The following is a 12,282-nucleotide window of genomic DNA, read 5'->3' on the forward strand; positions in this document are numbered from 1 at the left end:
GCTAGTTTAGTGGGAGTTGAACTCCTTATAAGGGAGGTTCTTTCCCCACTTGTATGAGCATGAGAACAAGAGGGACATCCACGCGCGCTCCTCCTCCGCCGCCCGCCTCGCCACGCCTCGTCGCGCTGCGGGTTGCGGGTTGCGGGAATGAGCCGAGCCGATGTAAATTTTTGCCACGCACTACGGGTATACGAAAGGTCACGCGAAAGCTGAAACATTTTGCTGTAGTGGAGATTGAATACGAATGACGCACCTCTTCGCCTGCTGCCTGTTCGTTTCGTCTCCCTCGTTCTCTTGAGATCCCAACGCAGCCTCTTGCCTCCTTCTCTTGTGCCTATAAAAGGGAGGTCGCTCCTCTCAGAGAGACACACTAGAATCTGTTCCTCCTCTCGCCACAAGTTCCTGAGCACTACGCTGCTGCTACGTTCTTCCCCATCCCGGCTTGCGGCGTGCACCACAGGTCGGGACAGTAGGCCTCTGAAACCGCACCTTTTGAGTCCTGTACGGGAGAAGGATGATAAGGTTTTTGGGGAGCGCTCTGCGTGACTACTGACTTCTTCGTCACGGACGCCCCGGACTCCGACGACTACTTCTCCGATGACGACTACTTCCCCGACGTCGACAGCCTCCTCGACGACATGGAGAACACCGACCCCAAGTCCAGTGCCTCTGCTCCAGCTGCTGTCCAATACGTGTTCTTATCTTTCCTGTTAGAAGTCCTGCAACAGTTCCTTCTTCTAGTGTTTGCCCTAGACATGTTAGGCTCTACTTCATATATGCATCTTGATCTACTGTCTGCTCTAGAGATGATAGGTTCTAGCTCATATATGCATATATTATTTACCTTCTCTTTTTTAAATCGCATGGCTTGTTTTATTACTGCTATGCTACTCATGCTTTATCTAGTATTTCTGTTAATAAAATCATTCGGTAAATTGCTCATATTTCCAACACGCCTCGCACACACGCGCGTACGTGTACGAGAGAAACACGCATCGCTCGGCCTCCGACCGCCCACCGTAACCAGGAACTCCCCGAAATTTTCCTCGCCCTCGCTTCTACCACGGTTTTTTCCGTCATGGACGACCCAAAGAATGTCATGCAGTTGCGTCTCCGGCCCGCCCAGGACGAAAAGCTTATTTTCTGTCATGCTTTTTTGTCATAGAAGTAGGAGCCCACCACATCTATGATGATACCGGGTTTTGTCACAATTATCGTCATAGAAGTGTCATAAGTATGACAGATTTTTTTTCCGTTCGGCTCAAAATGTCACGGATGTGTCTTTTTTGTAGTGGCATCAAGCTTTTATATCGATATTTATTGCATTATGGGCTGTTATTACACGTTATGTTACAATACTTATGGCTATTCTCTCTTATTTTATAAGGTTTATCATGAAGAGGGAGAATGCCGGCAGTTGGGATTCTGGCTGGAAAAGGAGCAAATATTGGAAACCTATTCTGCACAACTCCAAAAATCCTGAAACTCCATGAAAATCATTTTTGGAATTAATAAGAATTATTGAGCAAAGAAAGTACCAGAGGGGGCCCACACCCTGGCCACGAGGGTGGGGGCACACCCCCCCTTCTGGGCGCACCCCCTGTCTCGTGGGCCCCCTGGTGGCCCTCCGGTGCCCATCTTCTGCTATATGAGGGCTTTTAGCCTGAAAAAAAATCATAAGCAAGCTTACGGGACGAAACTCCGCCGCCACGAGGCGGAACCAATCTAGGGCTCCGGCGGAGCTGTTCTGCCGGGGAAACTTCCCTCCGGGAGGGGGAAATCATCACCATCGTCATCACCAACGATCCTCTCATCAGGAGGGGGTCAATCTCCACCAACATCTTCATCAGCACCATCTCCTCTCAAAACCCTAGTTCATCTCTTGTATCCAATCTTGTATCAAAACCACAAATTGGTACCTATGAGTTGCTAGTAGTGTTGATTACTCCTTGTAGTTGATGCTAATTGGTTTACTTGGTGGAAGATCATATGTTCAGATCCTTAATGCATATTAATACTCTTCTGATCATGAACATGAATATGCTTACGTTTGTTCCTGAGGACATGGGCGAAGTCTTGCTATTAGTAGTCATGTGAATTTGGTATTCGTTCGATATTTTGATGAGATGTATGTTGTCTCTCCTCTAGTGGTGTTATGGGAACGTCGATTACATGACATTTCACCATTATTTGGGCCTAGAGAAAGGCATTGAGAATTAATAAGTAGATGATGGGTTGCTAGAGTGACAGAAGCTAAAATCCTAGTTTATGCGTTGCTTCGTAAGGGGCTGATTTGGATCCACTAGTTTCATGTTATGGTTAGGTTTACCTTAATACTTCTTTTGTAGTTGCGGATGCTTGCAATAGGGGTTCATCATAAGTGGGATGCTTGTCCAAAAAAGGACAGTACCCAAACATCGGTCCACCCATATATCAAACTATCAAATTAACGAACGTGAATCATATGAGCATGATGAAAACTAGCTTGACGATAATTTCCATGTGTCCTCGGGAGCGCTTTTCTCATTATAAGAAATTGTTCAGGCTTGTCATTTGTTACAAAAAGGATTGGGCCACCTTGCTGCACCTTATTTACTTTCATTGCTTGTTACTCTTTATAAATTATCTTATCACAAAACTATCTGTAACCTACAATTTCAGTGCTTGCAGAGAATACTTTACTGAAAACCGCTTGTCATTTCCTTCTCCTCCTTGTTGGATTCGACACTCTTACTTATCGAAAGGACTACAACCTGTTGACGCGCTCTCAGCTGCCGCCACGTATCGTGCTCTGCCCGTTCCCTCCGAATTTTATTTTATTTTTCTTTTTCTGTATGCGTTTGCGGTTTTTAGATGATTTTTATCTTTTTTTGGCTTAGGTGATAGATGTATGTTGCTGGATTGGAAAGCTATACGATCCCTTTTATTCAATTATGACCGCTGAGAGGACGGCGCAATAGTATCAATTACCTTTCCACAATTGTTTGAACGGTAGGTTCGGAGGTAATCGTATAGATGATGAGTAAATATCCGAGAGTTGGCCAACAACTTAACTTGCAGTCTTTCAAACCTGCTCATACGGTAATGGCGAGGGGTTTTGCGGATCCATTTTTATCGATTTTTTTTAGGATTTAGAATTTTTGATGCGAAAAAACGCGTTCTTTTGTCTTCTCGTGAGAGGCACATATCTATTTCCTCGGTTTTTGGATTTTTTTTTTAAAAAGCTAATCGTGCCGGGCTGGCCTGTGTACTGCGACCTCAGGCCCAAGCACGTCCCGTGCCGGTCCGCCAAGCACGACCTGTTGGGCCAGCTTTGCTCTGATGGGATGCACCCATACAATCCGTGTGCCCCCCCTCCCCCACCCCCACCCTCTCCTCTCCTCTCTCTCTCTTTTATTATTTTGTTTTGATGAAGGACCCCTCCCTTATTTTTAGCGTCCGGGTTAAGTGTTTCCTTTTGTCTGGACGGAGTAGGAGGGAAGAGTCACGTTGTACTCATACCCGGCGTGTTCTCCCCAGATCCCGATCTGCGCTATCGATTCTTCTCGCCGTCGCCGCCCCCGCCGCCGTCGCCTCCCATGTCGAGGCCGCCGCCCCCTTTCTCGCCGCAAAACCCTACCCCCGCCCCCAACCCTGGGGGTCCCGCCTCCACTCTCCCGGCCTCCTTCTCCAACCTCCAGATCTCGCGCGCTCCACCGCCATCTGCTTCCGCCGGGCCGCCGCTAGGGGATGGCCCCGTGCCGTCGTCGATCCGAGGTCCGCAGGCACCGCCTCCTGGCGCCCGCCCGTTCCCTGGCAGTCCGCCGCCGCCGTTGCAGCCGGGCTCGCTCTTCGCCCGGCCTGCGGCGCCGGTCCAGCAGTCCCCTCCCTTTGGCGGTCCACCCGCGGCGTCGGTCCAGCAGTCCCCTCCCTTTGGCGGCCCACCCGCTGCGCAGCCGTTGCTGCCGCAGCAGAGATCTCCCTTCAATGGCCCGCCGTCCGTGCTGCCGCCGCAGGTGCAGCGGGCACCGTTCGGAGGTCCGCCTGGGGCATCCCAGGCTCGTCCGTTCGGTGGCCCACCTGCTGCGGTGTCGCAGCCTGCCCCTTTCGGTGGCTCTTCTGTAGCAACAGCTCAATCAGCTCCGTATTCAGCAGCTCCGCCACCACCGTTTGGCGGGCCACCTGGGGCAGTGCCTCCCCAGGCGTACTCCGGAGGGCCGATCCCCCCGTTTGGGGCTGCACCGGCGCCCTTGCAGCAGGGTCCTTATGGTGGGCCTCCCCAGTTTGGGGGGCAGAGACCAGGATTGCAGCCTCCGCCATTTGGGGCTCAGACTGCTCCTGCATCTCAGCCACCACCGTTCATGGGGGTTCCTGGGGCTAATGCACCAGCATTTGGGCCTCCAGGGTGGCAAGGGCAGGCACGACCTGGAGGCGTGAGAATGCCTGGTGGCATGCCGCCTAATGCACTAGGCCACGGGATGCCGTCCACGCCCACCATGCCATACTCTCCCCATGCTGGAGCCCAGGTCTCTACGCCATCCAATATTGACCCTAATCAGATTCCGCGTCCTATCGCCGAGACATCAGTCATCATTTTTGAGACCCGGCAAGGTGGCCAAGCAGCTGTTCCACCGGTATGTGCATATGTAACTAGAAATATCTGTGTCTGCTCTGACAATACTGATTCCAGATGTTTCTCAATAACTGTACTTGTTAATTTCGTCAAATAGCATTAGTGCTGATTGTAGGCTGCATCAAGTGAATTAGATGTTTCTCAATAACTTTACTGGCCAATTTCATCTAACAGCATTGCTGCTGATTGTAGGCTGCATCAAGTGAGTTTATTGTGAAGGACACCGGCAACTGCAGTCCCCGTTTGATGCGGTGCACCTTGAATCAGGTTCGATTTGTTTCAGTATTTTGTTCTCTCCTTTGGTCACCATAATTTTCCTTTCTAAACTGCTTCTTTTCCCTGTGCTGTTAGATACCATGTACAGGTGATCTCCTGACAACATCAGCAATGCCATTGGCTTTAATGGTGCAACCTTTTGCTCTTCCTCATCCTTCCGAGGAGGCTATCCAGCTCGTGGATTTTGGAGAGATGGGCCCTGTCAGGTGTTCTCGCTGCAAAGCATACATAAATCCTTTCATGAGATTCGTTGATCAAGGGAAAATTTTCATCTGTAACTTATGTGGATTTAGCAATGATACTCCGAGGGAGTACTTGTGCAACTTAGGGCCTGATGGTAGGCGACGTGATGCTGATGATAGGCCTGAGTTATGCAGAGGAACAGTTGAGTTCATTGCCACCAAGGAATTTCTGGTCCGGGAACCAATGCCAGCTGTGTATTTCTTCCTTGTTGATGTCTCCATGAATGCCGTACAGACTGGTGTAACTGCTGCGTCTTGCAGTGCAATATCCCAGGTTCTTTCTGATCTTCCTGAAGGTCCCCGAACGATGGTTGGAATTGCGACATTTGATTCAACTATTCACTTCTATAGTCTGAAAAATGCTCGACAACAGCCTTTGATGTTTATTGTTCCCGACATCCAAGATGTGTATACTCCACTTCAGATGGACTTGATTCTCCCAGTTTCCGAGTGCCGTGATAGTTTGGAGCAGCTTCTGGAGAGCATCCCCAGCATGTTTGAGAACAATAGAGTTGCCGATTCAGCATTTGGGGCAGCTATGAAGGCAGGTTTCTTAGCTATGAAGCCCACTGGTGGAAAGTTGCTTGTGTTTCAGTCAGTGCTACCATCAGTTGGGACTGGCTCATTATCTGCAAGGGAAACTGAAGCTAGATCTAACATCTCCACTGGAGATAAGGAAGCACATAAGCTCCTGCAGCCTGTTGATAAGACACTCAAGACAATGGCACTAGAATTTGCTGAGTATCAAGTTTGTGTGGATGTGTTCCTTGCCACACAGTCATACACCGATATTGCTTCGATATCAGTTGTTCCCAGTACCACTGGTGGCAGGGTTTACTACTACTTCCCATTTTCTGCTGTTTCTGATCCAGCCAAACTCTTCAATGATCTCAGATGGAATATCACTAAACCCCAGGGTTTTGAGGCTGTCATGCGTGTCAGGTGCAGTCAGGGGCTTCAAGTTCAAGACTATTCTGGCAACTTCTGCAAGCGTGTTCCTACTGATATTGATTTGCCTGCTATTGACTCCGACAAAACCATAATGGTTACCTTCAAGCATGATGATAAGTTTCAGGAGAACACAGAATGTGGTTTTCAGTGCGCACTTCTTTACACCACGGTATATGGGCAAAGAAGGATAAGGGTCATAAATATTTCACTTCCATGCACAAGCACGCTCAACAATCTTTTCCGATATGCTGATCAGGAAGCACAGTTTACTTATGTTGTTAAGCAAGCTGCAAATGGCATTCCATCAAGTTCTCTGTCCCAAGTTAGGGACCAGGTAATAAGTACCTGCATCAATATTCTCCAGTCCTACCGAAAACATTGTGCATCTGTAAGTTCTTCTGGACAGTTAATTCTTCCGGAGGCTTTAAAACTTCTGCCTTTGTATACTCTGGCCTTGATTAAAAGCATAGGACTGAGGAATGATGGGAGAGTAGATGATCGGTCCTATTGGGTCTCTGCTGTCTCCTCAGTTTCTGTGTTATTAGCCATTCCATTGGTGTTCCCTAGGATGATTGCTCTCCATGATCTTACATCAAGGGACGATGAGGATTCCCTTATTCCAAATCCCCTTACTCTCAATAGTGAGAATATACAGGATGATGGGATTTATTTATTGGAAAATGGCGAGGATGGTTTTATTTATGTCGGAAATGCGGTGAACCCTGCCACCCTGGAGCAAATATTTGGTTTCTCATCTTTAGCTGGTGCACCAAATCTGTTGGCATTGGAGCAATTTGATCATGCATTGTCCAGGAAAGTAAATGAAGTTGTGAATGAAATAAGGCGACAGAGATGCTCTTACTTGAGACTGAGACTGTGCCGAAAGGGCGACCCATCTGGAGATTTCTTCCGTTCGCTGTTGGTCGAGGACAAAGCACCGGGTGGCCTTTCCTATGTGGAGTTCCTCGTGCATGTTCACAGGCAAATCCAGAGCAAGATGACCTGAGGTGGCCGCTTCATTGGTGTGATATTTTGGTTGGTAGAGATCAAGAAGAAATTGATTCCCGCATGTGGGTATACAAAGATTATATGGACCGTTTTTCTTTCTGAAAAAAGAGTTGTACTCGTACTTAATTACCCTGTTTGTACTGAGATTTTCATATAAAGGCTCCTTCGTGGTATGGCTTGCAGTGCTGTTTTTATCCCTACACCCATGCTGTTGTTACATAAAGCGGTTTATATTTGGTATGGTTTCCTTGCCTACTCGAGGGACTTATCTGAGTCTTCTACAGGCTACAGGCCTACAGCTTATCAATCCTGTATCCATGGTGTATCATGGGAACATGGAGTGGCTGGAAGATCATTTTGGCAGATCTTACAATACTGAATACTTCCTCCGTCCCAAAATTCTTGTCTTATACGGATGTATCAAGTCATGTTTTTGTATTTGATACATTCGTATCTAGACAAATTACTTGGAAGACATAAGTTGACTATATCTTCAACAGCTTAGTCCTTTGTGACTATCGAGCGGATCACCTTGCCTTGGGTTGTGTCGCTTTTGGCAACCTGTGCTCTCTCGTTGCGGCCTGTGTCAGCTGATCCCTGCCACTGATTCAAGCCAGGTGGAGTGGTGGCTGGAATTTGGAAAGCCGTGCCCTGATTCTAAAGCACAGCGGAAACGTTCCCATTCCCTTGCTCTCCTCACCGTTTGGATGCTTTGGAACGAGCGAAACAGCTGCGTCTTCCAGCGCTCGGCGGTTGTTGCCCGTGAGCAGCAAAAGCAAGATTTCCGGTGCGTAGGGATTGTCTGATATTTGGAGAAGGGGCCCCTACAAGCACGTCTATCCTCCGCCGTCCAAACTCTGCCTTGGAGAATAAGCCATGAGAATAATTTAATTTTAGGCGGCGCCAAAACCTTCCAGACCACCCTAGGCATGTCTGACTTTATCAGTTCAACAAATTGCATTAAGTACACCATGGCACCAGAGTGGCATCCATCCATCGTAAATTTCCATCGAATGACATCCTCTGTGCCCGCCACAAGTCGTACCTCCTGGTCCTTGCTCCAGAGATTAACGAATTGTTGTATGTGGTCGACAGAGAGGCCTCCCTGCATGTCAATGTGGCGGATGCAGTCACTCTTTCTCAGAGCCTTTGCCACACATGCATTCTTGTGTTTTAAAAGGGTGAAGATACCCAGGGCCAAGTCCTTTGGCTTTTGCCCCTGTAGCCAAGGCGCGAACCAGAAACTCGCCTTCATGCCGTCACCCAAGGTAACAGTCGTTGTAGAGTAGAAAAGATGCAAGTCGTCATCCTCACAGGGGATGTCAAAACCAACCCAAGCTCTTTGGGGGTCCACCAATTGAAACCATAGCCACCGAACCCTGAGTGCTCTAGAGAACTTATCGAGGTCGAGGATTCCTAATCCACGCAGGTTTAAGGGTCTGCAAACCAGCTTCCTCCAAATGAGAATGTAGTCTTGGAATTCAAGTGAGGCCATGGCGATCTTCCTCTCCTCTTCATAGTTGTGGAGACGGAATATCTTGTCGATCTTCAATGCCCATGAGAGGTAGTCTTCGGGGTCGGTTCCACCGAAAAACTTAGGCATGGTGAGCTTGAGATTGCCGTAGCGTTGCTCTTCATCGTGTGGGCGCGATGGCGATGACGGTCTTGCCGTGGTTGAGGGTCTTCAACCGCTTGGTCCTCGTGCTCCGCTTGATTAGCTTGACGTTGAGGGCGTGGAATTCGTGCACGGTTCCTCATCTCTTGGCGCTCCTCAAGGCGTGCGGCTTCTTCTTGTCACTCTCGTCGAAGGGCCTCTTGTAGATGTACTTGGCGATTGCGCTCTTGTACGGCGTGAGTTGCTTCACGTAGAGCACGTTGGGCTCCAAGGGCTTGTTCCTCACGACGTTGTTGCTCGTGTCAGAGGGCGTTGCCATCTTGGTTTTCTTGGTGATCTTGGCGTCGTGGAGCTTGCTCTCGTTCCATGGGGTCATTAGCTTGGCGACCATGTCGCTCACGTTCCCGAAGGCGGTTTTGTAAACCATTGTCGTGAAATGGATTTTGTGGAGCTTGATGATCTTCATGATCTTTGCGACGATGCAGATGAGCTCGGGGAAGACTTGCATCTGAAGAAGTGTCCGAAGAGTGTCGGCTTGAATGTCGTCGTCTTGATGATGATGAAGTTGTAGAAGAGCGGTTGACCATCAAGGCACGAATCTCTTACATTCTTTATGATAGCTTGTCGTCAAGGTAGTCCCTTGTACGTTGCTTGGATTGTCGCAAGTCAGTGGCGAGTTGATTGATGCGGTCGCCCAATGCTTCATTCTCTTGATGCAAAGCTCTATGCGCGCCGAATAGTTGATTCTTGGTGACGTAGTTGTTCGGTTCCTCTTCTTGCTCGATGAAGAGTGGATTGATAGAAGTGCTCGGCCTATCCATCATCTTAAGCAAATATGTGAGTGGAAGAAAGGAAAGAACTAGACCAAATGTACCTTATCCAATGTTGAAGATGGATCAATGATCACTCAATAATGTATTATGGAAGTAGCACAATTGCTACCAGATCTTGTCTATTATCACACCTACACAAGTAAAGCTTTTGTAGTAGTTTGGTGAGGATGGTGGCACAAAATTTATGCAATTGTTAGCAAGATATCAATAATGTTGAAATAGATTCACAAATTTGCAAGTCAAACAAGTAGACCAATAGCAATATGTGGCACACGGAAACACATGCACGAATAGATAAATGGGATCATGCAAGCAAGGAATGAGCTCAAAATGTGGAATCCACGAAAAATGCTCTTGTTTAACAAAACTAGAGAGACGCTAGCACGATTGATCAATAGGCAAGATGAGACACTTGTGCACCAAACCTATGAGAAACAAAACATATCGACTTTCTATCCCAAGTATGCTATGTATGTATGATTCCTAGTGATTCTCTCACGATGATCCAAGATGACCGAGTATAGAAATTGATATGCAATGTGGCGATGCTATGACTATTGCTTACAAGCTCTTTGTTTTCTCTTTGCTTAAAAGATTTTCTTCTCTCTCTTTTCTCTTTGCTTAAATGCTCAAACCAAGATAGCAATTGTGTATACGCGGGAACAATGTATGACACAAGAGATGATATGATGACATATGCACCCTATGATAGCTATGCGGAACACGTATCACTGATGTGCACAAGTAACATTCCCAACAATACTCAAATGGATAGTCTCGATAGGAAAGTGACGCAAAATGGGCTCGGGGTTAACAATGCAATGGCAAGGGAGAATATACAATATGTTGTCGAGGTTATCGTCCTTGCTTACAGTTGGTGGTGTCAAAATGGTGAAGTGGTTGTTGTCATTGACGAATTCATGGCGAAGATGAGCGGCGGTGATGTCGGTGACGAACCGTCCCTAAGTAGCCGAAACACATTAGGAAACGGAAACCGCAACTCAAGTTCTCAAAACAAATGGTCAAAATTAGAGGTGGTAGCGGATAACGGTGGTGGTATGCAGAAGAGTAGGCGGAAACCCGATCAAATTTCGAGAAAAAATGACGAAGTTGGGGATGATTTCGGCTATCAGGCGTCAGATGTCCGGGGTGGGGGGTGGGGGGCGGATGTCCGAGGACACGGGCCGAAAGTCCGGTCGGTGGGATCCGTGGATGAACTTGATGAACAAGATGGGAAACCAAAATATTTGGTCAAAATTCGTGGAATTTCATGGATGGAAATTGGGGATAAGTGGAGGGAACATCATCAAACCAACAAATCACAAAAAAATTGGTAGGGCTATTTTTGTGGGGATTTTCAAAATTGGGACAAAACACAACAAAATTAGGCTAGAAAACGATGTGGAAGACTCCAAAATCGTGATCAACCTAAGATCTGATCCATGATGATGTAGGGTGGAACCCTATGGTGTCAATCTTTCACGATTTGGAGGGGAAACAGGGAAGACCATGAAGAACACAAGAGGGAAGTCTCTAAAATAGACAAGACACAATCACACATGTGCTAAATCCACATACACACGGAGAGATACATGATCCAAAGTCAACACATATGATACAAACAGTAGCTACTTCATCCCAATCCCTGAGGAGAGAGGTCTCCTTGGAGGATCTTCCCATGAAGGGGTCTTGAATCCACTTGGGGGATCTTCTCACGTGGAGGCCTTGATTTCCATGGGATTAGGTAAGTGGATGAGAAAAATTCTATCTCTAATGAGCTAATCCTTTACTAACCCTAGATGGAGGAGGGAGAGGTTTATATATAGTGCTAGTACAAGTTGGGGTGAGTTGGAGGGATACATGGGTCTTCGACCCGTTCTCTGTGCACAGGCAGGTGTCGGATGTCTGGGCTGGGTTCAGCCTGAACTGATCTGGATAGGACGGGGCAGGATTTCCGGGCATCGGGCCGGATGTCCGGGTGTTGCCGGATGTCCGGGTCTTGTAGCCTGTTCACAGCTGGCCTGTTGGTGTAGTTGTGATCTCCAGGGGCCGAATATCCGGGTCCTGTAGCATCTCAACGGTCTTCCTTCTTGTGTCTTGTCGTCCTTGCACTTGTGGACTTGTTCATTATCCGAGCATCTCCGAGGGGGACTTCTTGGTACCTAAGCACACACAACATTCCGGATTGAGGTAGAAGCCATATCTCATGTGGGTCATACAGAATGTCACTAAGGAGAGATGTCACCTCGGTCTCGAGAGCTCTTGCACGTGCTCATGTCATCGGTCCACTTGGCAGTTGGGGATACGTAGGTAGGTCCATGGGGATGACCGTAGGATGCTCCGCATAACATACTCTTACTTAAGGTGTCATATCTTTTACAATGGACTAACCAATGCTTCTAGGGATTACCTAGATAGTTGCGCTGGTTGTGTTTTCAGCGAACAAACTATTGAACAAGCACAAGAACTATTAAATAATATATTAAGAAATGTCAATGATTGGACACTCCAATAGGTCTCATCTACTACAAAATTATATTATGCAATACCCATACATCTCTATGTATTCTAGATTGTAACCTACATCTACGCATAGTACGACTCATGATGCCACTGTTGGGTAACGCAGTAGACAAAAAATTTCCGACTGCGAGCACGCCCAGGATCACTATGGAGATGCATACAAGGTTTTTGATCTGATCGTTACCAACTCGTAGCGCAGTGGAAGTAGAGTTGGTGAAGATC

At 47.6% G+C, this 12,282-nt stretch overlaps 1 protein-coding gene across 1 annotated transcript; it reads left to right on the forward strand.

Annotated features, from left to right (window-relative positions):
* Positions 1-3,431: 3,431 nt before the first annotated feature.
* LOC123091382 (protein transport protein Sec24-like CEF) lies at positions 3,432-7,262 on the forward strand. Its single transcript, XM_044512878.1, has 3 exons — positions 3,432-4,613; positions 4,805-4,879; positions 4,964-7,262. Exons 1-3 carry the CDS (start codon positions 3,579-3,581, stop codon positions 7,085-7,087), a joined length of 3,234 nt encoding a protein of 1,077 aa, XP_044368813.1. The 5' UTR covers positions 3,432-3,578; the 3' UTR covers positions 7,088-7,262.
* Positions 7,263-12,282: the final 5,020 nt, after the last annotated feature.

The sequence above is a fragment of the Triticum aestivum genome, chromosome 4B (genome assembly GCF_018294505.1).
Source record: "Triticum aestivum cultivar Chinese Spring chromosome 4B, IWGSC CS RefSeq v2.1, whole genome shotgun sequence".
Classification (NCBI taxonomy): Eukaryota; Viridiplantae; Streptophyta; class Magnoliopsida; order Poales; family Poaceae; genus Triticum; species Triticum aestivum.